Source organism: Choloepus didactylus, chromosome 4 (genome assembly GCF_015220235.1).
Source record: "Choloepus didactylus isolate mChoDid1 chromosome 4, mChoDid1.pri, whole genome shotgun sequence".
NCBI lineage: Eukaryota > Metazoa > Chordata > Mammalia > Pilosa > Megalonychidae > Choloepus > Choloepus didactylus.
In genome coordinates, this window is record NC_051310.1 from 15,145,692 (window position 1) to 15,171,878 (window position 26,187).

At 54.4% G+C, this 26,187-nt stretch overlaps 1 protein-coding gene across 1 annotated transcript in view; it reads left to right on the top strand.

Moving 5' to 3' along the window:
- Nucleotides 1–26,187, top strand: part of ITPK1 (inositol-tetrakisphosphate 1-kinase) — a 176,694-nt gene that overhangs the window by 74,723 nt on the left and 75,784 nt on the right. The window contains exon 4 of the mRNA XM_037832023.1: nt 18,515–18,640. Within this exon, the coding sequence (XP_037687951.1) occupies nt 18,515–18,640 (126 nt within the window). The remainder of the gene's footprint in view (nt 1–18,514; nt 18,641–26,187) is intronic.

The window sequence follows — 26,187 nt, forward strand, 5'->3', positions numbered from 1 at the left end:
AGGCGGCTGGGAGGAAGGTGTCGGGTCAGGAGGTAGGAGGGTCTCACGGGAAAGTGTTCGACTCGGTCGGGGGGCTGGGACCTCGCCTCGGAACACACTCTTTCCCCTCTTTCCTGGCTGTGGAGAAAGGCCGCTAACTAGAGACCCCAGCGGCTCCCCTCGGCTGGAATCAGGCCTGTGAGATGGGGTTCCTGTACCCTACCCCACCCTCGGCCCCCAGCCCCTCCGTTGCCATGCGTTTTTGCCTCCACCATCTCTTTGTGCCCCTCCGCTCCCTCGAAAGCTGCCCTTGTTCCCAACCCCGTGAATCCCCCTTTCTGCCCAGCTGCCCTCCTCCAGCCCCGTCTCACCCCCTCCACCCACTCCCGACTCTGGGGCCAGAGTCCTGTCTTACCTGCCCTCCGTCTTTGGACTGTGTGCACACGTGCGTACACACACACTTTCACACACACCTCTCCCACACTCTCTTGTACACTCACACACAACACTCACGTGTGTGGTCAAGCCGTCCTCTCCTGCCACAAGACCTCCCTGGCTGCTGAGTCCCTCGGTGTCCGTGGGACCCTTCTGTGCTCTGGCGTCTGCTCTGCTGCGCCCCTCTCTCCTGGCAGGCCATCCCCCTTCCTCAGACGCGCTCCCCGTCTGAGCTGCCTCTTCACGTGAGCTGCCCCCTCTGTCCCCGCTCACCAGCCAGCTTGGGCACCCCTCCTCTCTGAGGAAGCTTGCTCTCCCTCTGCCACCTCAGCGCCCTAGCAGGACGCCCCTGTCCATGGCCCCCCAGCTCCTCACACAGCCCTCCGCCCCCGCCCTGGGGGTCCGCATACTGATCACTCACCAGTTTTCTCCCTGCACTGGGCTTTGGTTCTTATCACCCGGCCCCGGCCTGGAGGAGCTGCCCAGGAGAGCTTGGGGGAGTGGGATCCGGGGCCAGCTGCCGTGGGACACTGACAGAGGCTGTCACTGCCGAGGGGAAAGTAGCTGTGTCCTGGGCATGGCGGCCTTCCGAGCTGATACAGTAATTCAGTTTCACAGCTGAGGAGACCAAGGCTCTTGGGTTAAATGGCTGTTTGCTCATGAGTTCTCCAATGTGCTAAGGCATAAGTGCTTTAAACTCGACGTCACCTGTTCCGGGAAGCCCTCGTTGATCCAGTCCCCCAAGCCTTGGGCCCTACGCTCACCTGAACGCCTGCAGTAACAAATTACACCAGTCACGGGCCTCTGCGGAGAAACCGTGACACCACACACACATTTGAATTTGCTGATTTCATTTGTAGACTCTGGCAGCACCCGAGCTGGATCCCATTCCTCACTGCTGGAGAACTCAGCTCCTGTCTCTTGCAGGGTGTTTTCACGTATCTGCTTTCCCTCTTCATCTCTCCTGGACGTCTGTGTCATGGCCTTGACAGCTGCCACCACAGGGAGATTAAGCAGAGCAGGCCGCTTGCAGGAGACCCCAGGCCCAGCCCCAGAGAGAAGGGCCAGCTCCGCAGGGTGCTGACCTCTGCAGGCCGCCGGGCCCCGCTAACCTGCGTAGAGTGTGTCATAGTCTGCAGGATGCGCTTGGTACAGTAGAGAGGGTCTTAGTGACTCACCACAGTCCCAGCCAGAGCCGGTCGCCATGCACGACTCCAGGCCCTTCCTAATGAGGTGGTCCAGCTGCCCCTCGTGTGGCAGGTGCACGGTCCGTGGGCATCCTCCAATTGTGCAGGCTGGGGAGGGGGGTGTCACTTGCATTTTCCAGGGTCTTTCCCGGGGTGGTTCGGTCCAGTTTCTGAAATGCTATAACCTGGCATTGCTCTCTGGAACCCTCCACAAGAGTTTGGGAAGGGTTTTGAGGTAAGCTTCTTCCCTTAATCAATGCCCAGTGCACACAAGTCCATCAAAGTTCCTGAGAAGTCTGTGGGGACGGCTCTCATTGAACTTGACACAACCCAGTGTCTTTCCAGACAACCTTGAGTATTGAACCTCTTTTCCATGAGATGTTTTTTAAAGAAATGTTCCTAAATTAACATCATATCAAATACCGCTTTGGAAACTGCCTCAAGGAAGGCTCTTCGTGAACTGGAAAGAAAAGAATGTAGAAACAGTACTGCTTTGGGGCTTAAAAAGAATAATCTATGCAGGCTTTGTAGAAGTTTGGCTCAGACGTTTTCCTTATTGTTAGAAAGGAAGTACAGAGAGGATGTATTTTTGGCTTGGAGAATTCTTAGCTGCTCGTGGCTTGGGCTGCCAGTTGCCATTCTCAGAGGAAAATGGAGATAAAGGACACACTGAGATGTTTTTTGTCAGCAGAAAAAAACATCTTGGGCCGGGAGCCGGGACAGAGCAGAAGGAGCACAATTTGGGGGGTGCAGTGGGGATACAGTGTTGGGTTGGGGGGCAGCTGTTCTCATACGCCAGTTCTCAGAACCAGACCCAGTGGCCCTCAGCAGCCCTGGCCCTCATTTTAAAGACTAGAGCCCCAAGTTATAAACAAGGAAAGTACCGGCCCAGGTCACACAGTCAGCCCATGTTAGACCCTCATCCATGGCCCCTGCTCTCCAAGCATCATCCAAGCATCTCCAAGCATGGAAGTCCTTACCTAAGTCTCGTGTCCCAAGGGGCCATAGCAACACTCCATTTATTGAGGATATCCAGCATGTCCTGGGCAAGGTGCTCACATGTTTACTTAGATTTGCAGAGTGATCTCTTCAGAGGGACCCACGAGCAACTAACTCCACAGCTTAAAACCTTCTGGTGGCTTCCATCACACTTGGAACCCATTCCCAGGTCTTCACGGGAAGGCTCTGTACAACCCGTCCTCCATGCCCCTTCTCCACCCCGGGCACCCATGCTGGCCTCCTTGCTGTTCCCGAGACCCCCACCCCCACCCCCAAATTCATTCTTTCCTCGGGGCCCTGCACTTGCTTTCCCCTTTCCTTGGAAATCCCTTGCCCCAGATCTTTCTCTGGGTCCTTCTCCTTGTTTAGGTCTCAGCCCAAGAGTGGCCTCATTAGGGCCCTTCCCTGACCAGTGCCCCACCCTGCCCACCGCACCCTCCTCCACACTTATTTGACTGATGTAACCCTTGATGACCACCTGAAATGATTTCATTTACTTCTCTGTCCATCTCCCCGCACTGGAACACAAGGTCCTGAGAACAGGGCCCTCCCTCAGCTGTCGCTTTCACTGCTCTATCATCAGTGCTCAAACGATGCCAGGCACAAAATAGTCACTTATGATAACCACAGAATGAATGAATGGCTGACAGCACAGCCCTTGGAAGCAGGTATTGCTGTTACCTCTGTTTTTCACTCGCGCGAACCGAGGTTTAGAGAAAACAAGAGCAGAGTGAAGAACAGGCTTTGTGTGTGATTCATAGAGCGGTAGCAGTTTCTCTTTTATTTCGGTCTTAGCTAAAGGGCAGGAACATGGTATTTTTGCATTCTGAGTGTTTTGAGAGCGTGTTGAGTGGGACACATCTCACCTCATTTTACTTTTGCGTGTCTTCCCGTCGGTTTCTGCTAAATTTGACAGTTCACTGCAGAGCCTGCAGGATGCGGTCCTCTCACACCTTCCGTCAGCACATCTGCTGAGAACGTGGCCCGTGGGGGGCTGCGGCAGGTCGGTTGGGGTACAGCCTGCACCGGGCACAGCGTCTGAGTTCAGCTCCAGGAGGAAGGTGAAGTCTGGGTCTGTTGGTCCTTGACCTGAAATCCTGTGTGGAGGGCACAGGGAGAGAAGGCAGGGTAGAGGGGTATCTGGAAGGGTGACTGGGGTGGTGCTTGAATTCATCTGGCAGGGAGCTCAGACAGAAATGCACCCCTTGCCACAGCTCACATTTTCTGCTTTGGTACGGTCAGGTGTGGTAAGTGGTAGCCTGTTGTTGGCAGTGGAATCCTGACCCCTCAAAAGGCAAGCTCAGGTCCTAACCCCTGGTCCTGTGGGTGTGACCCTATGTGTAAATAGGACCTTCGAATATGTTGTTAGTCGAGGTGCCCAAACTGAATGAGAGCGGGCCTTAATCCAGCATAGCTGAAGTCCGTCTAAGCCAAGGAAATTGGACACAGAGAGGAAGCCACAGGGAGCAGCCAGAAGCTGGAAGTCAGAAGGGAAAGAAGAGGCTGTCATGTGCATTGCCATGTGACAATGGAAAAGCCAGGGAACCCCAAGATGACCAGCCTGTCAGAAGATACCGAGCCCCCTGAAACCATGAGCTGGCAAATCCTGTTGTTGAGCCACCCCATTGCATGGTGTTTGTTTTATCAGCTGGGGAACTACAACACCTATCTGTAGGGGACCATTAATCATCAAGAGCTCAGGTGTCCCCTCCTGCAGGGAACATTCCCTGGTTTAACGACTTGCTCCCTGTATTGGCCTGTGCCTCCTTTCTTTGTTCTCCCTCTTGGGTCTCAGAGGGTCATTGTCCAGTGACTCCCCCATCCTGCATTGTGCTGGGCTCTGGATGGACACCTGAGGCAAGGGGACCCTCAAGACCTCACATTCAACTTGGGAGGACAAGACTCAGGCCCAGGAAGCTGTCCTGGGGGCCAAGGGGCTGTGGCAACTCCCTCTTCCTCTCCTGTGCCCGTGGCTGGAGCCCTGGAGATTGCAGCCTGCTAGTTTGGCTCAGGACACAGCTGCTGTGATGTCTCCGTGGAGGCCATGTCACCTCTCTGCAGGCAACAAGTCCTCTTCTCCTGGGCTGGAGTGCCCATATGTGCCTGTGCCTCACAGGCACACTTGTGTTTTCTTACCATGTCTGCAGCTTATTCCTGGGGCCACTTGGGGCTTTGGAGAAATCTGTCTGGGATTTTCTTGGGTGGGCTCTGGGAGACTGGAGCAACCCTCCTGGCTATGTAACCTGTGTGTGTGAACCTATGTAACCAAGCCTGTGGGGAGGGGGCCTCGAAGGTTCCAGCTGTGTGTGTGTGTGTGTGCGCGTGTGTGCTTGTGCAGGCATGCTAGAGATGGAATAGGAGGGTGGCTGCAGGGAAAGAGTGGGTAAGAGCTTGTGTCTTCTGATCAGGGATCCCTGGGCTGCCCCTTATCCCAGTTGCCTTGGGCTAGTTACCTTATCTGTCCCTGTCTTCATTTTCTAATGCAAAATGGAGATAGCATCTACCCGGTAGGGTGGTTGTATAAGAACTCACTAAGAATTGGATGAATGAACGAATGAATGAATAGTGTAAGTCTGGCTCCAGCTTGGGGGAATCGATTTAGTGTATTTATATTGCTCCCTGGCACGGTGGGGCTCTCTGCCACACCGTGCAGGGGTGACAGGGAGGACCTGACCTCAGCAAGGGTGTACGGGAACAGGCCAGGGAAAAGGCTTTCTGCTGCTCGCCGGTGGTGTGGGCCGGGGCAGCTGGCCGCGTGAGCCTCTCTGTTCTCACCTCTGGAGGAGGGTGGGAGTGCTCACCACCAGAGGAGTGGCAAGGAGCCAGCGAGGCCCCTGAGTGGGAGCGGCAGCCCCAGGCACGGTGTCCGGTGCCCTGAATGTTCCAGCAAGTTGTCCCTGAACCAGAAAGGAAGTCCCTGTTTGGCTTCAGAGGGAGAGGACCCAAAAAGGAGTGTGACAGATGGGAGCCTGGAAGGCCCGGAGAGCCGAGAATGCTCCAGTGGGGGAGAGTGGGCAGCCTGCCTGGGGGGCTCGCCAACACTGTGGTGCTGAGTGTGGAGGTAGGTGGCACTGGCTGCATCTTGCAGATGAGGAGACGGACACTCACAGGTGTTGAAGGTGGGTAGCTGAGGCCCCGGCTCTGTCCACAGCTGCCCGCCCTCCTTTGTTTGTTCCCAGTGTGGGAGACGTGAACCCCAAGGCCACCCTGGGGGAGGATACACAGTGAGAAATGTCCCGGGGAGAGGTTTTCCTGGCTGGGTGTGTTTGTCAGCATAGGCAGAGCTAAGCTGCTGTGACAAACAGCCTCAGTATCTCGGTGGCTTAACACAGTGAAGGTTTTATTTCCTGCTCCTGTCACAGTTCAGTGCAGTCTGGTGGCCTGTCCAAGCAGTGACTTGAAAAGCTGGGTGCCTTCCATTGTGTGACTGTGGCATCCCAGAGTCCTTCTCTCTGGCCACGTGGATGAGGTCTGGGGAGTGGGCTTGGGGAAAACACACCAGACACCAATGCGTAAATTATCTTGGCCTGGAAGTAACCGCTACTTCCACTCACATTCCATTGGCTAGATCTGGTCACATGGCTCAAGCCCGGCTGCAAGGGACCCTGGGAAATGCAGAGGAGCATGTGGCCACGGGCATGCACACACAGTGTCTGGATCTGTGGCTGGAGCCAGCAGGTACATTTCCTGCTGGTGTCCTCTTTTTTCAGAGAGCCAAGGGCTGATCTCAAGGTGACTTGCAAAGCTCTGAATCTCTGGCTGGATTGAGGAGAGGAAAGCCAGGATACCCTCCGGCTCTGACGCCTGCATTGCGAACTGGGGGAATTTCTCAATGAGCCTCTTGCTGCTCTAGGCTAAACCAGGCAGGTTAGATGGACTTGGCTGAGAACAACGGGGGTTCCAACGTGTTTGGGTGGAGGTGGGTAGGTGGACAGTGCTGGAAATCATTTCCCTTTAAGCTGGCAGTTCTGTTGCTAATTGAGTGGTAGCACGTATGTGCAGAGACCCTGGCAGCTAGTAAGGAAGAGTGTGTATGTGTGCATGTCGGAGAGGAGACCCATGTGCACTTCTCCAGGTGTCCAGCCCATGTCTTAACTACCTGGCCTCATACCCCGGCTTCCCCCTTACTAGCTGTGTGAATTGTGGCCAGTCGTCATCCTCCCTAGGCCTTAGTGGGGAACCCCTGTCTCACAGGGTTGTTGTGAGGATAATTCATGGACAGTGCCTGGAACAGTGCCCGGCACGCAGTTGGTGCTCAGGGAATGTTACACATTGGCTGGATTCGCACCCAGGCCCTGGTTGTCACAGTGGTTATTCAGATAATTTATTTAAAGAGCCAAATGCATAGACCTGTCCGTGCATGTTTCCTTTCCCTACTCTTAACAAGGAGGTAAGTTTGAACCTGTTGGAAAATGTCCCTAGTAACTCAAATTTAAATTAAAAATGAATAGTGCATGTTACTGGTTGAAATTCAGAAATGCACGGTGAGAAGTCTCCCTTTCACCCCATCCCCCAGTTCTCCCAGAGGCCACCACTGTGACCAGTTTCTTTGAACATCCTAAGATGCTCTGCATACACAAGCACATGTATATGTAAACCTTCTCCCCACACGTACTGTAGCATGCTGTACTCACTGACCTGCACCTCCGACATCTTTCCGTGTCAGCACAACAAGCACTTTTCCATCCTTTTTTATGGCTGGGAGGTAGTCACCATCTGGGTTATGATAAGCGATTTAATCAGTTCCCTCTTGATGGACTTTTATGTTTCATTTTTCTTCTATTTTGCTTTAATGACTAGCCAAATGTTTACATAATTTTACAGGTGTGTCAGTTCACCTGTGGGATAAATCCCTCGAAATGGAACTGATGGACTAGAGGAAATGTGCGTCTAAAATCATGATGGATATTGTCAACTCGCTCTAGGTGTGATGATTTAAATTTACATTCCCACCAGCCACAGACATCTCTCCACCCCTCGTCAGGTACCATGTGTTCACAATTTCTCGGACTTTACCAATTCGGTGCACAAAAAAATGGCATCTTAAAATAATTTGTATTTGTCTTATGAGTGAGATTGAGCATTTCTAATATTTATATGTTTGGAGCTGTTGTTTACTTTTCTGTTCTTATGTCTATACATTTTTTCCATATTGGGTTAATTATCTTTTTCTTACCAATTTATAGAATCTTATTATAAATGAAAGAAATTAGCCACTTATGATATGAGTTGCAAATATAGCATGCCATATTCTTGGTTAGGAAGATTCAGCATCATAAAATCATCAGTTTTCCCTAAATTAGTCTATAAATACAACTCAGTCCCAGTCCTGTTCTAAAGGTTGTGCAGAAAAAAAAATGAGTGAGCAAGGATAGTCAGGAAAATTCTGAAAAAAGAATAATGAGAGGAACTAGCTTTTCTAGATATTAAAACATACCATAAAGCTACACTAATGGAAACAATGATTATACAAATTATTGGAGGGTCCAAAAAGAGACCAAAATAAATATGGGAATTAGTGTATGAAAATAGCATAGTGGCATCTGAAAACAGTGGGTAAAAGGTGGGTATTCGAATTCTTAGAGACAGAAAATAGATTGGAGGTTACCATGGTATGCAAGAAGGGGGAAAAGAGGATGTTGCTTGGTAGATGTAGAATGCTTGAAAATATTGGAAATTTTAACATAAAAGTAATAATAAAAAAGATGGGCTATCAGTAAGTTGTAGTGGGACAATTTAGTATCCATCTGGAAAAAATATATACATAGATCTGTACGTCCAAAATAGATTCAAGATGGATCAAAGATTTAATTATAAAAAATGAAAACATAAAGATACTTGATGAAAATGTGGGATTATTTAAAAAACAATCTTGGGAATCAGAATCCAAAAGTGAAAAGACTGAGAAGTTTGAATTACAGAGACGTATACATTTTCTGCAATGCAGAGTGAAAAGACAGACCACAAACCTGGGGATGTTAAATAGGCTTTGTCACCACGTGCCCTTGGATCCCAAAGCTGTTGCCCCCGCCACTGTTTTGCTGGGCAGGTGTGCGGGTGCTGGGCCCCTCAGCTCGGAGAGCTCCCGCTGAGCTGACAGCGGCATGCTCTGCTGGCAACCAGCAGGGTGGAAAGACCCGGAATCCCAGCCCTCGACATGCTCAGGGCCCTTCCACAATACCTGTGCTTCCCGACACACGTCATTCCCAGGAGATGGGTTTTGGTTAAAAGCTTCAGGCTCACCTGCTAGCATTTCTTGTGTGTATGTTTGTATATGTATTTTTAAAAATTGTGGTAACATCTATATATAAAATGCAAAATTTCCCATTTTAACCATTTTTAATTGTACACCTCAATGACATTAACTACACTTACAGTGTAATTAGCACCATCCATTACCAAGACTTTTCCATTACCCCAGACAGAAACTCTGTACCTATTAAGCAGTAACTACCACCACCACCACTCCCTTACCCCTGCCAACCAGCCCCTGATAACCTGTCTCTATACATTTGCTTATTCTAGATATTTCATATAAGTGAAATCGTATAATATCTGTCCCTTTGTCTCTGGCTTATTTCACTTCACATCATGGTTCTTCTGTGTCGTTGCATGTATCAGGACTTCATTCCTTTTTATGGCTGCATAATATTCCACTGTGTGGGCAGACCACATTGTGTTTATCTGTCTATCAGCTGATGAACCCTTGGACCAGCTGGGACTTCTAAATCATCCCCCTTCCCCTGGAGCTGAGGGCAGTACTGGCTTGGGGACCCTCTGCCCACGGTGCCTCCAGACAGACACTTCTGTCTCAGGCCCTGGAGTCCAGGAATGCTCTCCCCAGCCACACCTTAGACTCCGTGAGAGGAGCCCCTCCATACTGCCACTGCGAAAGCTGTCTGGCAGGCCGTGTTCCCGGGCCACTCTCTTTCCTAAAGAAAGCAGAGGGCTTGAGAACCTCCGTCCCAGAACCTCCGGAACCTGGGTGTGAATCCTGCATCCTTGCTTACTGGCTATTCACCCTCAGGCAGGTTATTTTGCTTCCCAGAACTTTCCTTGCCTCATCTGTAAGGCAACAGTTCTCCCTGCCTCCTGGGGATATTGCGAAGGTGAGATGGAATATTGGATGGCCGCGTGCTCAGTGCCATACCTGGCATGTTGTCAGGGCTCTGTGAGGCCCGCTGGTGGCGATGGTCAGGATTGCGCCAACAGGGCCAAACAAGGCAGAGAGGCTGAAGAAGCGAAGCCCCGTGTGCTCACATTTGGCAGTCTGTTCACAAAGGGAGTTGCGGCATGTCCCTTCCTGACGTCCTCGCGATGGCTGTGGGGAGGGTGTCCATCTCCTCTCACTTGGCAGGTGAGAGATGTGCCCTCCCCAGGGTCCCACAGCTGGAGACTCAGCCCCCTGCCCTCTGCATCTCCCACCTCGAACCTTCCGCCTGTGGAGGGAGGGCTTGAGAAGAGAATCAGCTGGCTACGCCAGAGGGAGTGCTGAGGACGAGGGGACACGGCGTGCTTTTTCCTCCAGGCTTGGGGACAGGAGATTAATAAGTGGGACCCCCCCCATCCCTCCACCCTCCCTCCCACATACAGAATGCAGTGGGACTTTGTGATGTTGCCTTTGACTCCCCTGCATGGAGTCCCACTCTGCCAGCCCTTTTTATGCTCCTTCCTTTCTTTCTTCAGCCAGCCTATGATTTGTGTTTCTCCCTCGGGTCAGGACCAGCCTGGTGCCACCCGCAAAGGGAGGGCTCACTTCCCACCGGCTCTGGCTCTGTCTCACCGGCACTGCGGTGACAAGGACGTGGTCACACAGCGAGGGACTCATCCGGCAGATTTAGGGGGCTGTCGGGCGGGCTTTTCTGGGATGCTGGAGACCAGCCCCGTTCATGCTGGGCCTCTTCTCAAGGTTTCTACCTTCTGGGTCCTCAGGGGTAGGACAAGTAATCTCCCCCTTACAAGATAAATCTCTGTTCATCTAGTTCGTCCAAATGCTAAACTATAACTTAAAAAAAAAAAATAAAATCCCAACAAAGCCCCATCTCAACCTCACTGTTACCATTGAGGTCTTTTGGATTTCTTTTAGTTTTCTTTCCCACACCCCTTCCATCCATACTTCCTTTGTCTCAAAAAATGTCAAAAGAAGACTTGGGGATAAAGCACGGATTGTATCAGTGAGGAGAGACTGGGCTGTGCTGTGTTAACAAACACCCCCCAGGTCTCAGCAGCTTCAGGCAGCGAGTTCTTTGCAGCTCCTGCTGCATGTGCATGGTGGGTGAGCTGGAGCTGACCGAGCCACCATCTCCAACATTGCCACAAGGAAGGTCAGGCCCTCTGGAGGCTGTCGCACTGCAATTGAATGGCCTGGACAGAAGTGATAGGCCTCACTTTCTCTCACAGCCCATTGGCCAGAGCCAGTCACGTGATCTCACCCAGCTCCAGGGAATCAGGAAGTGCTGTCCCACTGTATGTCCACCCAAGGGGCTACTATGTTCGTACTGACTATGATTCCCATCATCCCCCATTTTTGTGGTTTGTATTTATTTCCCTTTTCAGCTTTGTCCACAGCTAATGTTGTTTCACGTGGTTTTAATAGAAGCACACTCCTTTGTTTCCACCGAGACCTCGTAAGTGTCATCTCTCGTGCTAATACCCCCTTTTCGGATGTGCTAGTTATTTACTTAGCCAGCCCCCCACATCTGGATGTTGACGTTATTTCCTTGTCTTTCTTCTTGTGGATACAGCCCCAGGGAACCTCCCTGGGCCAGGCCAGTGTTTTTTGCCCTTTGATTATTTCCCTAGGCCAGCATCCCAGGAGAGGGTTTGCTGGGTCAAAGGCCATGGACATGTTTATCCCTTTAATCTGCTCTTGAACCTGGCTCTTAAGCGTTGGGCGCAGACCAGGGTTTTCCTGGCTTCTGAGAACTCAGGGTCAATCATGTTCTTCAAGGAACTGAGTGTGCTGAGTGGGCGTAACTTTTCTGGCTCTTTGAAATAAAGTCTGCGCACAGAGTCCCAGAACTTTGAAGCTATGAGATTCCTTTATCATCAGGCCATTTAATCTTGGCCCCTCATATTTTAGGGAAGAAAGGTTATCTGTCTGCTAAGCTGCTTTAGCCAGCTCGCTGTTTCTTCCCATTACCCCAGTAATTGGAAACCAGTTATTGAGCAGTTGGGGAATTGGGTTAGGGAACATTTCCCTGGAGCAGAGGCTGCTGGCCTGACCAGCACTGTCCTCTGCCCAGCCTACCGGCCTTGGCTGCTGACCTTGGCCAGCCCCAAGTGACCCCCAGCTCCTGACTTCTCTGAGGGACACTTTGAGCTCCTCTGGGAGTGGGAGTTGGTTTTGCCAAAGAAAAACGCTCTGTCTGTCCTCCCTGAGCCATCTTTTGGAACCCAACCCACTGAAAAATGTCACTGGTGCCAGATCCTTGGTGACCAGACTCCGCCCCTCCTTTTTTTTTTTTAATTAGGAGAATTGTATGTTTACAGAAGAATCATGCATAAAATCCAGAGTTCCCATATTTCACCCAGTTATTAACAACTTGCCTTAGTGTGGAACATTTGTTACAATTCATGAAAGAACATTTTAATGAATGGACTGTAAACTATACAGTCCATCATTTAAATAGGCTTTGCTGTTTGTGCTGTCCAGGCCCCCTTTTGAGTCTGTCCGCGAGGCACCCAGACCTCAAGAGAGCACTGCTTGGCGAGGCATTTAAACCCTGGAGATGGCATTTCTTCCCCCGAGCCTCAGATCCTTGGAGATTGCAGAGGGATAAATCAGACTTAAGCCCACATGCCTTTCATCCAGGCCATTTTGTCTTGCCCTTGGTTGAGACAAAACGTTTTATCTAATGACTCCCTTCTGAAGTCACAGCTGAGAATACTGCTCCTGGGGTGAATTGAGAAGAAGGGGATGCAAGGCCGACCCCAGGCACCCAGGAAGCCTTTTGGTTTACCGGTTAATTGTCTGGCTTTGCATGAGTCTGGATTCCAGTGCAGCTGGTAACTTCTGGCAAGTTATTTATGTCTCTGAACTCTGTGTAGGTGTCCTCCGCTGTACCTCATGTGTCATTTGCTTGTGAGCATAGTATGGGGCCCAGTGTAAGAACTTTGTAAATGTTAGTTATCATCATCAATGACAATACATTTTAGCCTGGCAACAAACACTGAAATGTCTGATATGGACCAGTATGAATGACTGAAGCTTTGTAGAATTCAAATTCTGGCCCATCCCTGACTAGTCAGCAAGCTCTTATTGCCAGAATGTCAAGGACGTTTCCACTGGTCACAAATAAAATGAGTAGTAAGAATAGGGAAAAAATCATAGCTGCTTTTTTTTTATCAAGTGCTCTGTAGTTACTGGCTGGCACTGTTAGGAAGGGCATGAAGCTGTGAGACCTCCAGCCAGTTACCAGACCTCCCTGTGCCTCACTGCTAGGTACCTGCCTCACAGCTTGGGAGAATTGAGTGGCACTGAGTGTGCAAGAGCTGCCTGCTGTAGTGCAAGGGTAATGAGGTTTCTTGCTTTAAAGATGAAGAGACTGCAGTTCTGAGAGGTGATGCCCACACAAACCTGTCCTTACATTGGTCTGGCTCCCGTGCTGGCTGCACTTGTGGCCTTTTGAACTAGTCAGTTGCAGCCTGTTTGGGCCGTTTGGAGAATCATGGATGTTTTGTGTGGCTCTGGGCCTCCACCATCGTGTAATGCTCTGCAATTTACAGCTAAGGGCTCCAAGGATCAGAAAGGACAGGCAGCCCCCAGCATGGGGCTGGGAAGCCAGTTTCTCTGGGTTCCTGGCCTCCCTGATGAGCCCCAGGGTTGGTTTTTATGTTTCTCTCAAGCCTAACCTGTTACCAATCATGGCAGGGTAGTATGTGAGGCGGTTTGGGAGAGAACGGAAGGCAGAAGTTCTGCCCAGTGGGCCCTGGGGCATCGGAGCTGCAAGCCTCTGCTTTTCATTTCCTCTTGGCCCACGTTGCCTCAGTGGCTTCTCTCCTCCTCTTCCCCCCTTCTCATACCTGCTCCCCCTTTCTGGTTTGTATTAGACAGGGTAGGCTAATCGCTATACCGTAAAACCCCCAAATCTTCTTGGTTTAACACAGTAAAGGTTTATTGTTCATGTCACAGTACAATTCTGGTCCGTGCAATGCCTCACACCCCCCAGGACCTCAGAGTCTCCAGGATCCTCTACTTCTAGCCTGCAGATGAGGCACAAATGAGCTCTCATGGGAGGTTTTTACAGGCTGGGCCCATAAAAGTGCAATGCAAAACGTTGGCATTTGCCAGAACTGTCACATGGCTGCCCATCTGCAGAGGAGGCTGGGATGTGCAGCCTAGCTCGTGCCCACCCTGGAGGTCGAGGGCATCTGTTGTTGAAGGACTGTGTCACGGACCCCTCCCAAGGTGCCAGTCGGGTTAGTGCTGTAGGAAAAACACTTTCTGCAGAGGATGTTGTCTGGGGCACCTGTGGTGTTGACAGTTTACAAATACAAGGTGAGTATCTAATACAGGTGTGTGCCACACCCCTGTGGCTGCCCTCTGCCTGCATTGCACCTTCCTTCATCTCTGGAGGGCCACATCCTCCCCCTCCCTTCATGGCCTGGCCTAGGCACCTCCACCCCCAGGACGCACCTGCTAAACCCTTAGCCTGAAAGAGTCACCCTAGTCTGTGGACCCTCCCTACAGCCTGGCCTGCACTATTCTTGAAGGTGTCAGATGCATTTGGCAGGTACTAACCAAGCTTGTACCTGGAGCCACTGTCCTAGGTCCAGGGGACACCAGCCCTCCGTCCTTGCTTTGGGCATCTCACAGTCCTGTGGAGGAGACAGTTAGAAAAATGACTTTATAACTGAAAGTTGTGGCACAATCCTGGGGTGGCATGCAAAGGGCTCCTGAAGGGATGTGCAAAGGGTTCTGGGGATGTAGAGGAGGGTAAGAAGGCATTAGTGCTTTCCGATTGGGGCCACATGGGCTGAGAAGTCCGAAAAAGGATTGCACCTTTGAGCTGGGACTTGGAAAGGGAGTAAGAGGCCACGCTGTGGACAGGAGATGCAGGGAGAGGGGACGTTTCCAGCAGAGGATGCTCAGGCAGAGACACACCGTCTCCTGGCTGGGAGGTGGGCCTGCGTGTGGGTGAGTCAGTCACCCGGGCTGCTCCATGGTGAACCGAAAAGACCATAGAACACACTGAGTTCTGCAAGAGGGCAGGGGCAAGTGGTCCCCTCCTGTCTGCAGCTGTGCCTGCAGCCCAGAAGGTGCCCAGGAGACCCTTGTCAAACTAAGGACTGAGCAGGTAGACATGGGAAGTGGTCTTGAGGGCTTGGAGTGTGGTCAGCGCCTGGCGTCTGCGATGACCAGAATCCCCTGAGCCACACTGCAGCCCCGGGAGGCGCGGGCACAGTTAGCAGCAGCCTCCAGTTATGGCCGGGGAGCTGGGCATGGACAGCCGGGAGCAGCAGAGCTGGGATGCTCTCCAGGCCTGTCTGCCTGGGGATGGGGAGGGGGAGTATGGGGCTGGGCATTGTTGGGTTAATGGTTCGGGAAGTCGGAGGTGACTTTCAGGCCTCTAGGGTTTTCAGGCCTTTCTCCCAGCCCACACCCCTGGCTGCCCCAGTCACTGAGGGAAACAGTGGCCCCTTGTTTTCTCTGAATTCTGAACTCTGAGTGCCACACAGAGCAGAATCCAGAGCTGGCCCTGCAGGGTGGCGTGACTTGCAAACGTGGTGCCCTCAGCGGGGGATGCCATGTTACTTGCTGAGAGGGGCAAGTCAGACCCTTACTGTGATCAGAAACACAAAATAACAAACTGAAATGGGCCCCATCCTCACCCCATCTGAGGGTAGCACCTCTGCATGGTCTCCCACCCGTGCTGTCCTCTTTTCTGCAGTGTCCCCTCTCATCGGCACTCTCCCCCCCACAGTGACCCCCTGCAGTGTCCCCTCTACGGTATCCCCTCTCTGCTCCATCTCTGTCATGTCCTCGTCCCACACTCTCCCCCTCTGCAGCACCCCACACCCTGCGGCACCCCTACTTCTCAGGAGCCCTTTCTCGGAGATGCATCTGGGCTGGGAGTCACCCCTGCCCTGAGGGCAGTGCCCGGGGGCCTCTGCGCTCCCTTTCAGCTGTGGGGAGAGGCTGACGTCCCTTCCGGGTGATCTTGGGGGTCCGACTACCCATGGGAAAGTGGGTGCCGGGAGAGCCTTCTAGAGCCCCGAGGGCTCTGCTCGTGCCACAGCCAGGATGCCATGGGAGGGTCGGCTGCTGGGAGACCAGCCAGGCCTGATCCACGTTCCCAGTTGCTGTTTTCATGAAAGGGTTTTACTGGCAAAAAAATGCTTGAAAAATACACAACGGGAGGTGGCTGGCTTCCAGCACGCAGTTGTTGACTTCCAGTGGAGCGGCTGGGAACGCGGAGAGTTTATTTTCCAAACAGCCCCTGATCTGCAGGTCTGCAGGCCTGCAGGCCCAGGCGGTGCCAGGTGAGGGTAGAGCCAGGGGCAGCGCCTCTGCCTACCCCCTCCCCAAACCTCTGGGGACCTCCCCAATCCAGGGCCCCTCTCAGGCTGATTTCTGACCCACCTGTGCTGCACAGGAGAACCAGAAGGTTCTCCGGAGGTGCACGTGGCAGCCAGAATGGCGGCTCTGCCAGGCCGGGGGGCACATCACCCAGCATCGCCTGAGTGACCAGTAGCTATTTTGTTCCGAAGATACTGGCCTCTCATTATGGTCCCTGTCGCAGTGGAGCCACGGGACACAGGAAAAATGGGTCTGTGTCCACGGCACCTTCTGAGAGCCTGCGCTTCCTTGCTGGAAACCCTTCCTGCTGGCTTCTTCACCTTCGTTCATATTCTGCATTTTCTGGGAAGGGAGATCGGATGGAATACAGAATCTGCAGATAGAAGCAGAGAGGCCCTTGCAGTTTCTTCTTTTTATGGAAGGGGAAACTGAGGCCCAGGGGATGGTGGACTGGGCGTGTGCACAGGCCCCAGACACCAGCAGCTTGGCAGAGGGGCTGGGCCCTGGGCACTTTTGGACGGCCTCTGGCCAGGCCCCAGCGCGGCTTCTCTAACTGCAGGGCCCCATTTGCTTCCCGGCGTGTTGGTGGCCTGGTCTGTGACGGTCACCCAGCTCCCGGGCTGGTGGGAGGGTGAACAAGTACGTGACTCTCGCTCTCCTCGTCCGTGCTCCTCCTCCTCCTCCTGAGCCCCCGGGAGAGGTGGTCAGCTCCCGCTGGCCTGCTGGTCGGCTCTGTTCTCTTCTGTTCTGTACCTGGGCTCATCACCACGGGGAGTTAGGAGGCCTCTTCAGTAGCTCCTCATTGGTCAGTCCACGGATTTTTCAAATTTTGTTTAAATAGGGAAATCCTTTGACATCCTTTGGGGCAGGTTGTAGTGCAGAGGGTTGCGTGGGCATCCCAGCAGGAAGGAGCTGGCACATTCCAAAGGTTTGACTGAAAATAGGTTTAAATTAGGGGCTGTCAGAAGGTGCGAGCTGGTCACGGGAACCAACGAGAGAGATTGTGACGCACCCTCAGCGCTAGCAAGAGTGGCGGGCTGTCACCACCCCGGGGCCTGAGGGGTGGGGGGTTCCGGAGCCCTGTGGGAACACACGCCCTGGCCGCCCTCTCCTTCTCTCTCTGGTCTTCCGCTGGTGCCTCCAGTCGGCCAGTCTCGGCCGGAACACAAGGGAGGCCGGTGGATGTGGCTCCACAGTCAGCGTCCCAGGGCACAGAGGGGTCTGGGGGGTGGGGTCTGTAAACTGAACAAGCACAACTTCAGACCCAGGTCCTCACTCGGGCTCCACCACTCCCCGGCGAGGAGATCCTAGGCTAGTGAGCCAAGTCCCTGTTCCCTACTTAAAGCATTTGTGAAATATTTCCTTCACGTGTGGTTGGAGGATAAAATAGAATAAATGGATATAAGCTTGTAGCACGATGCCTACTGAGAGTGGATGTTTGGAGCTGTCACTGTGATTTCTTGAAGAAGTCAGCCTTGCTTCCTGCAGGGAGCCCCACTTGGGAGTGAATGTGTGTGTGTGGGGGGGGCTTGCGGTCCTCTCTAGTCTCCGCCGAGGCCATCCAAGGGTCAGCCAGGTGCTGGCTGGTGCTGCTGCCCCCGAGGGTCAGTGTGCGGGTAGGTGTGCGTTCAGCGGCAGGAATCTGGTGGGTGAGGATGGGGTCAGGCTGCTCCACCTGTCGGCAGGTGCCACTCTCGGAGGTCAGCTGGTGCTGATTGTCAGCCGGCAGCCCTGGCTCCCTTGGGGCGCCATCTTCCTGACCGCCTGCTCTTGATAGAATAAGCACATCCCCCATGGAGCTTGGCCTGCAGGGCTTGACAGATTCCAGGCAGCCTGCACTGTTTGCTTTGTTGTGATGAGCCCGATTTCAGCATAACATGCAAGCTGCTCATCTCCTAGATTCATGAAGAGCTCAGCTTTTCAGAGACTTCACAGAGGTTAATGGAAAGAGGATTGACTTTGGAATCTGCCAGATCCAAGTTCAAATCACGCTGTCTGACCGTAGTTACATTACTTGACCTCTCCAAGCCCCAGTTCCCCGGTTTTGGGGCAGGTGGGACCTGTTTACACGCTCTCTCTAAAGCACCTTCAGGGGTGAAGCTTGCCTGACCTGTGGACACTTTGCCACCTAAATTCCATCCTGAGTAGCATGGTTTTCAGGGAGCAGAAGTACAGACCTGGCACCTGCCCTGGAGGTGGTGGTGGGAGAGGCGAGTTACAGGATCTTAGATTTGCATCAGGGTTTCCCATGAGTGCCAGCCCTCTTCTTGCCCCCTCTCTTGAGTGCTGCAGGGAGGGCCGAGGGTCTTCTGATGACATGCAGAGTTTGGGACTGGATGGGGTTAGTGGGCTCAGGTGCTGAAGTTGTTCTTGCTCACTTTCCCCCTCACAGCTCAACCTGAGCCGGCCGATTGAGGAGCAGGGCCCCCTGGACGTCATCATTCACAAGCTGACCGATGTCATCCTTGAAGCTGACCAGAATGACAGCCAGTCCCTGGAGCTGGTGCACAGGTTCCAGGTGAGCGGGGAAGCCGTGGGAGGCGGCGGAAGGCCCTAGAAGGCTCTGTCCAGTCTGTAAAGCTGTAGCAGCTGTCTGGATGTGTCACCCATAGGGATGGGCCTGCCTGTGATGGGAGCCAAGCTAGTGGGCATGTCCTTCCCAGCCAGGGCATCAGTCTCTGAGGTGTAAAAAGGAGAGTAAACCAGGTTGAGCTTGGCACACCTGCCCTCCCATCCCCTGTCCACGAAGACATTTGCTACCAAGTCCTGGTGAAGCCTCCAAATCCTCAACCCAGATGCTCCTGCCATTACTGGTGGCTCTGAGTTGGCACACAGGATTTTTTGGCTGCATTTGGAGAACGGAGACCCCGAAGGGCCTTCGAGCTGGCCCAACCACACTCGCTGTGGCGGAGGGCCCCCCACTGTGTGCGTCACACTGGCCTCTACTTGCTCAGCTTTGAGCACAGCTTGAGATGTCTTCCTGAGCTGATGGGTACAAATCCCCTGGCTCTCCCCTCTTCCAGCCCCATTTCCCTGCTGGCCTCCCAGGTCCTGACCCCACAGGTGTTCTCGCAGGACTGCCTCTGCTGCCACTGGCTGGTTTCGTGCTTTCTCAGTTGTGGACAAGGACGTGGTTCATTCCTCTGGAAAGCAACACAGAGGTCACGGAAAACAAAGTCATATTATCAGTAGAAATGCAGCTGAGAGTGGCTATTCTAGTGGGTCTACCAAGGGGAAGGGGATGCTTGAGCTAGCGCTTTTTGGTGTATGATAATCAGAGGCTGGACATCCTGTTTTTCTTTGTGAGGACAAAGGGGACTCTCGCTCGCCTTGTTGTTCACAGACTAGCCGCCAGGCTGACTGCACTTTTCTTTACCAAATACATTTGGGGTTGCCAACCTTGGCCTCCCTCACTTCCCTGTGACTCCCTCCCAGTTCCTTGGCGAATGCTCTGCCCCAGGTTCCCGTGTCCTGTCATGATCTGCTCGTGGGTCGCCTCCCTCTGGGGGTCCTCCAGGGCCTCGGCCCGGCCAGCAGTGTGAAGTCCTGCCACTTGCTGGGCAGTTTGCACAGGGCTGGAGGGCATGGGAAAGGCCGTGGGAAATCCGCAATCTTGTCGAGCCTCTTTCTTGTAAAATGGTGGTAATAATAGGAAAACCTCGTGCTGTTGTGGGAAGAAGACGTCGGTGTGTATGGTGTGCCTAAACCCATGCCTGGCCCCAGTCAGTGCTCAGTAGGAGATCAGTGTCCTGTTTACTGGGTCCTGCTGTGTGCCCAGCGCTCTCCCAGGCCCTGGGGTCAGAGCACTGACAAGGCAGACAAGGCCCCGGCCCCATCCAACGGACTGTCAAGCCCCTGCTGTGCCAGTGCTGAGCCGAGCTGATTGGTGCTCACTCACCATGCCTCCTGGAATCCCTACAACCCTTCAGGGCAGGACTCAACAGCCTGGTTTTATATCTGGGGAAGCTGAGGCTCAGAAGGATGTGCTGGGACTCAGCTTGCAAGGGGCAGAGCCAGATCAGTTTTGACTCTTGGGTGACGTGCTGCAGGGAGCCGGCCCTTAGACCTTCCCTGGGGACCCTGTGATCCCAGTCCTGGGGCAGCTCCAAGTGCCGGCATTGCGGCCTCTGCAGCCCAGCCCAGGCCTGTTCCTGCCTGTTAGCAGCAACGCTGTACCCTTCCTTGTCCCAAGTGTACCCAGTCCTGCCTCACTCCACATCTCGTCGCCTCAAGGAGGCTGTCAGGTGCTTGGCTTTGAACATGGCTTGAGCTGTCTTCCTGAGCTGATGGATACGAATCTCCTGTCTCTCTCCTTCCTGCCCCATTTCCCTGCCAGCCCAGGTACTCATAGGTGACATCCTCTGGGGGAGCACAGTGAGCTTGGGGCAGGGATGACGATCTCCTGCAGAACCCATCCGAGTGATGGGCCTGGTGGAGACAGTCAGACATTTTTTGGGAAGGCAGATTAATGTTTAGTATTAATATTATTATTATAGCAGAAAACTCAGAGCAGTTACCATACGTCAGACCTACTCCTAAAGCATTTTATAAATATTAACTCATTGATTCCCATGAGGCAGGCACAATTATTCCCATTTTACAGACGAGGAAACTGAGGTACAGGAAGGCTAGGTGGCTTCCTCAAGGTTGCACAGCTGGAGAGGGGCAGAGGTGGGATTTGAACCTGGCCTGGCTCTTGCCTGCTTACGGGGCGGCCTCTCAAGAGCGGGATAGGGGAGAGGTCAGAGGCCGCCTGGGAGGTGAATCCCATTTCCACAGCTCAGGAGCCACGTGAGCCTCAGTTTCTTTGTCTGTGAAACAGGCTCGCCCATAGTTCTGCTGCTCAGCATGGACAGGTTGCTGCGAGGAGTGGCTGTCCCTGCATGGAAAAGTGCCCAGTGTCGGCTGGGTGCTGAGAGCTGCTGCTGCCGCCACCACAGCTCCTACGCCATCTCCACTTAGAGAAGTTTCTGGACCCTGGTGTCCCCGGAGTTATGGAACAACTGGCCCCACGGGCGGGGACTCCCACCCCACTCCCTGCAAACACACGTAGCCAGGGCAGCTCGTCGTGGAACAGTAGAGGAGGAAAGGGTCTGTGTGTTCCTGCTCTTGGCTGAAAGGAATCTGCGAGAGAGGAGAGGCTTGGGGACTTGTGGCAGAAGGATTTCCTCCCCGGGGTGCACTTCCCAGGGTGAGTCTAGGCTGAGTCCCTGGAGACTATCCCCCCAGGACACACACGTGTACACATAGACAGACATGCAGACACACCCGGCCCTCAGCCCGGGGTCTCAGGGTGCCCCACCAGCCTCAGTGTTTCTGGGAGACCTCGTGGCAGCCAGAGCTTCAGCCTGCAGCGGACATCTGATAAGGCAGGAGGTTTCCTTCCTCGTGAGGAGAACAGTCCTTTGGGGAAGAGGGTGATGGGCTGTGCTTTCCAAAGGCCCCAGGAAGAGGGGGGCACCGGCCTTCCTCCCGCCACCAGGCCCTGGTCCTCTGGCACTGCTGCCACCCAGAAGAGGCTGGAGTTGAGAGCCACACCCCTAGGTGGGGGCAGCCGACACGCCAAGGATGCCTTGGCTCCGCCGGGGAGCTGGGGGATGGGCCTGAGGCGAGTCAGCTTCCAAGGAGGGGGTGGGGGTGGGGAGCAGAGCCCAGGGCCCGGTTTGTTGTGTCCCCCGAGACAGAGTGAGGATGATCTGCTCCAGAAGGGGCTCCGCATGGAGGGGGGTGTGGCATGGAGAGAGATGAGTTTCTGAGATGTTCTGACAACTCGAGAACATTCTGCCCCTCGTGGCAGTCTCTCCAGCTTTCTCCCAATAAGCCTCCAGCCCCAGGGATGGAGAGGAACCCTCAGGGCTGAGAGGCTGGGCCTTTTGCCTCTGCGGACAGGACAGTGTGGAGGCAAGAGGCTGGAGGGAGTAAGTGGGGGCTCACTGCAGATTGTTAAAGCTTGTTGTTGTAGGAAATCCACTGCACCTCCTTTTTTTTTTAATTGGCCTCGAATCGGCCTGGCTTGGAGAATCATCCAGATGATTCAGTTGTTTCTCTGCTCCAAGGTCCATGTGGAGTCGACGGCCTGGTGCCAAGTTGCTTATCAGCAAACAGACCTGGGCAAAGGGCCTGCAGGGCCCGGTGATGGGACGATGGGGGGGAGGGGGGTCCCTGCCCAGCCCCCTGTGGGCCTCTCAGATGGCCTCCCCAGGGGAGCAGGGGGAGCCCCTTCTCGCTGTGGCAGCTGTGGCTGGGGTTCAGCCCTCCTCCACTGGCGCCCTCTCCAGCCCTGGGGTAGCCCTAAAGGGTGAGCCTGGTTGCCTTCCTTGTGGCAGTCGGAGCTGTCCTGGGTCAAAAGGGGCCTTAGAAGGAGCCTTGAGTCTAAACTGATGCCGTTTCCCCCCAGCTTGATTAGCTGGAAGCGTGTCCCTTGTTCCCTATATGGTCTGTGGACCCCTAGTTGGCTGAACACATTCTACAAGGGCAGCTTCCTGCACAGTGGCGCTCCCTTAGCTGAGCCGTCCCGGGGCTCCCTGCCCAGGCCGAGGGCGGACAGGCAGACCGGCACCTACCCTCATTGCCCCCGGAGGGACGAGTTGGGACAAACACAGATCTGCTCCCAGCACTTCCTTCTGTGCCTTCTGGTTAGAGCAGAGACCAGAGGTCTTGACGGGGCCTGGGGGCCCGCATGACCCCGTGCTCTCCCTCAGCCGCGTCCTGTCCCACCACCCCTTCTTGCCACACTGACCCCCGCCTCCAGCTGCTCACGCTCTGAGCCGCTGCCCAGCCTTGGGGCCTTTGCACAGCTCTTCCCTTGCCTGAATTCCATCCCACCTCCCAGGCAGCCTCCAGCCCTCTGCACAGCGTCCCTCCCCGAGGGATGTCTTCCCCGATTATCCCGCCAATGTCTCATCTCCTGTTCTAGGCCCTCGTGCTTTTCCTGCACACCATTTGGAAGTTAGTATTTCCTTTCCCCTGCTGTTGTCTGTCTCTTCACTTGGGGGTTGGCTGCACAGGGGCCTGGGTGTGTCTGCCCCCAGCTCACCTGGTGTCCCCGTTGCCGTCCACGACGCCTGCCTCATAGGAAGTGTGCCTTACATGTTGTCAGTGAAAGAACATGGGGCTGCTGGCTGAGTCTGGGGCAGGGTGCTGGGTGGGGCAGGGGTGGGAACCGGCGGCTTTGGGAGCTGGGATTGGGGAGCAAGGACAGAAGGGGTCAGGAGGGTCCTAAGGCAGCTGCCCGGGGGGTACATGGGGATGTCTCAAGGTGACCATAAGGGTGGAGAGAGAGAGAGAGGCTGGGCCAGATCTCCGAGGGCTTTTTCATGCCAGGCTTGGGAGCTTGGACTTTATCCTATAGGCAGAGGGAGTGATAAGATCAGACTTAAGTGGAATGAGGGAGGCCCTGCTGGAAAGGGGGGAAATTGCCAGTGCAAGATGGACTGGAGCAGAGAGGCCTGGGTGTTTGAGCCAAAGGGGGAGCTCCTGATGTTGGAGGCTCAGGAGGACCCCCACCCTCACCCCAGCACCTCTGGGGTCCTGAGTGTCCCCCTCCTCATCTCGGGACTTGTCTGGTGTGCACAGACCCACATGGGGCCAATCCCACTCACCACTTGGGTCTCGCCAGCTGGGTAAGAGTGTAAAATGGGCCTGGGGGGTGGGCAGGTTCTCATCTTGCCCTTCTGGATGCAGGAAGGAACACGCGCTTTGCCACGTTGGTTCCTCACTGTGCCTGAAAACACGACGGTCAGTCAGCCTTCAGCAGCCCCCACACCCCCTGGTGATTTATGGGGAAATATCTAGAACACCCAGATTAGCCTTTATCCCCTCTTGTCTCCTGCCGCCTGGGTCCAAAGTTCTCCCCATATTTCCTGCTGGTGGCCCTTGGGCAAGTCTCTTAACCTCGCTGTGCCTCAGGTGCCCTGTATATAAAGTGGGGACAACAGTCGTCCCTTGTCTTAGGGCTGTGGGAGGACTGTGTCACAGCAGCATCTGACACTGGTGCCAAGGCCTGCTTATCCTGGAGGGGGAGAGTGGTGGGCCTCTGCTGGGGCCTGACCAGGGGACAACAGGCACACGTGGGGACAGTGAGGCTGTAGCCCACCTCTTGCTGGCTGGGGACCTACAGGCACCAGCCTCTCGTCTTGCAGGTGTGGGACCCAGTAGCTTCCAAGGCCTTTCTGGCTTTAATTGTCAGGATGGGCCAGGCTGTGCCACAGTAACAAGCAGCTCCTGTAACTCAGTGGCTCATTCCTGGCCTCTGCCACGTGTCCAGGGAGGGCTGGCTGCTGCCCTGTCCTGTCTGGGGCCCAGGAGGATGGGCAGCTGCTGACAGTCGTCATGGCAGAGGGAACAGAGCATGGTAGAGCTGGACATGCTGGCTCTTAGTTTCTGCTCCACGGTTTCACCTGCCACGGACTCGGAAGTTTCCTCGGCCACACTGAGCCTTGTGGACAGTATGGGTGATGGGTTCGGGGGAGCAGGCTCTCCCTTCAGGCCAGGGAGCCGGAGATGGGACGGTGATTTCCCAGCCACCCCACAGCTCCCTTTTCTCTTTAAAATAATTGCACCACCTCCTCGGGTCACTGCGAGGATGAAGAGAGTCCTGTACGCGAGGCCCTTAGAACAGTGCCTGGCGCTAAGTGCTGCTTGTATATGTATGTTTATGCACGCACATGCGCACACACAGACACGCACACATGCACATTTGTGTTCGCCACTGTTACCGTTAGCACTTGTGGTGGTTGATGCAGTAACGCGGGTGAGGCATCGGCACAGGCCTGGCACTAAGTGGACGCTCCCTCGGCCCTACCTGGGAGGTTGGCCCCAGCACCACAAGAATTCTGTCATAATTGGAGCCAACAAGGCAGTGGTCGTGAACATGTCCTCAGATGGGACGAGTGCTCTGTGTTAAGGAAGAGAAACGTCGGCTGTTGTGAGCTGAGGAGGCAGGGCCCGGTGGGGGTCAGAGGGCCTTGGGGACCACGTCAGCTCCACCCTCCCCTGCTGACCGGCCCGGGCTTCAGTTGCCCTGCCTGCCGCCCAGGGAGCACCTGGGATGGGGAGGTAAGGCGGTGGCCTGGAGAGCGCCGTGTCGAGCTCAGAAGGCCAGGAAGTACGGGCAGCGGGTTGTCACCTCCCCAAGACCACTGCTTGGTTTTGCCCCCCACCCTTAGGGGCCTCTAAAGTGACCGCATCCCGCTCAGGTGTTTGAATGCCGCGGATGCCGGGCTCTGCTGTGTGCTCTAGCCATGGTGAGGACGTAGGGGGACAAATTTTTTGTTGTTCTGGGCTTTCCAATCTGATTAGGAAGATAACATCTAAACCAATTAAAAGTTAAGCAGCAGCATAAATCCTAAATGAGTTCCATGTGTCTTGGGGGCAGTGCATGAGAGGCGTGTGGGCCTTCTGGCTGGCAGAGTCGGAGTAAGAACCGTGGACGCCAGTGAGGGGTTCGGGCTGCCACGGGGGCGGCCAAGCTCTGCCCCCACTCCCCAGTCTGCATTGGACATGTCACATCTCCTACCTCACTGACTCCCCATAGCCCTTGGGAAAATGGAATTACTTCCCCTTTTTCAGATGAGAAAACTGAGGCCCAAGGAAAGGAAATCATTTGCCCAGGGTCATGCAGTTTCAAAGTGGCGTTGCCAGGAATATGTGTGTGCTCTGTTCAAATAGGCTTCAGTGGGGCGGCCGACAGCTTCCCGGGAGGCACAAGGGCCAGAGGTTCAAGGTCACCCAACCACGAGGCCGTTGTCCCGGGATTGCCTGTCACACAGATTGTGCTGTCCGATGGTGAAACTTTGGCCGCTGGCACGCTAGGAGGCCAAGCTGGGCACCCGGAGGGCAGCCCCGGCCCCGAGCAGCAGACCTTGCCTGGGTGGAGGGAGGTCAGCCTCTGCGTGGCCTCCGCCCGGATCACAAGGCCACCCCCCCCTTGGTGGAGACGCCTGCACAATCTGGCCATTGTGGGCTGAGGCTGAGCCAGGCAGGCAGAGCCGTGAATTGTCCTTCTTCTCCGGGAGGTTGGTGCTATTTAGGGCCATGAGTTGTCTGCAGGGCTTTCCCATGGGG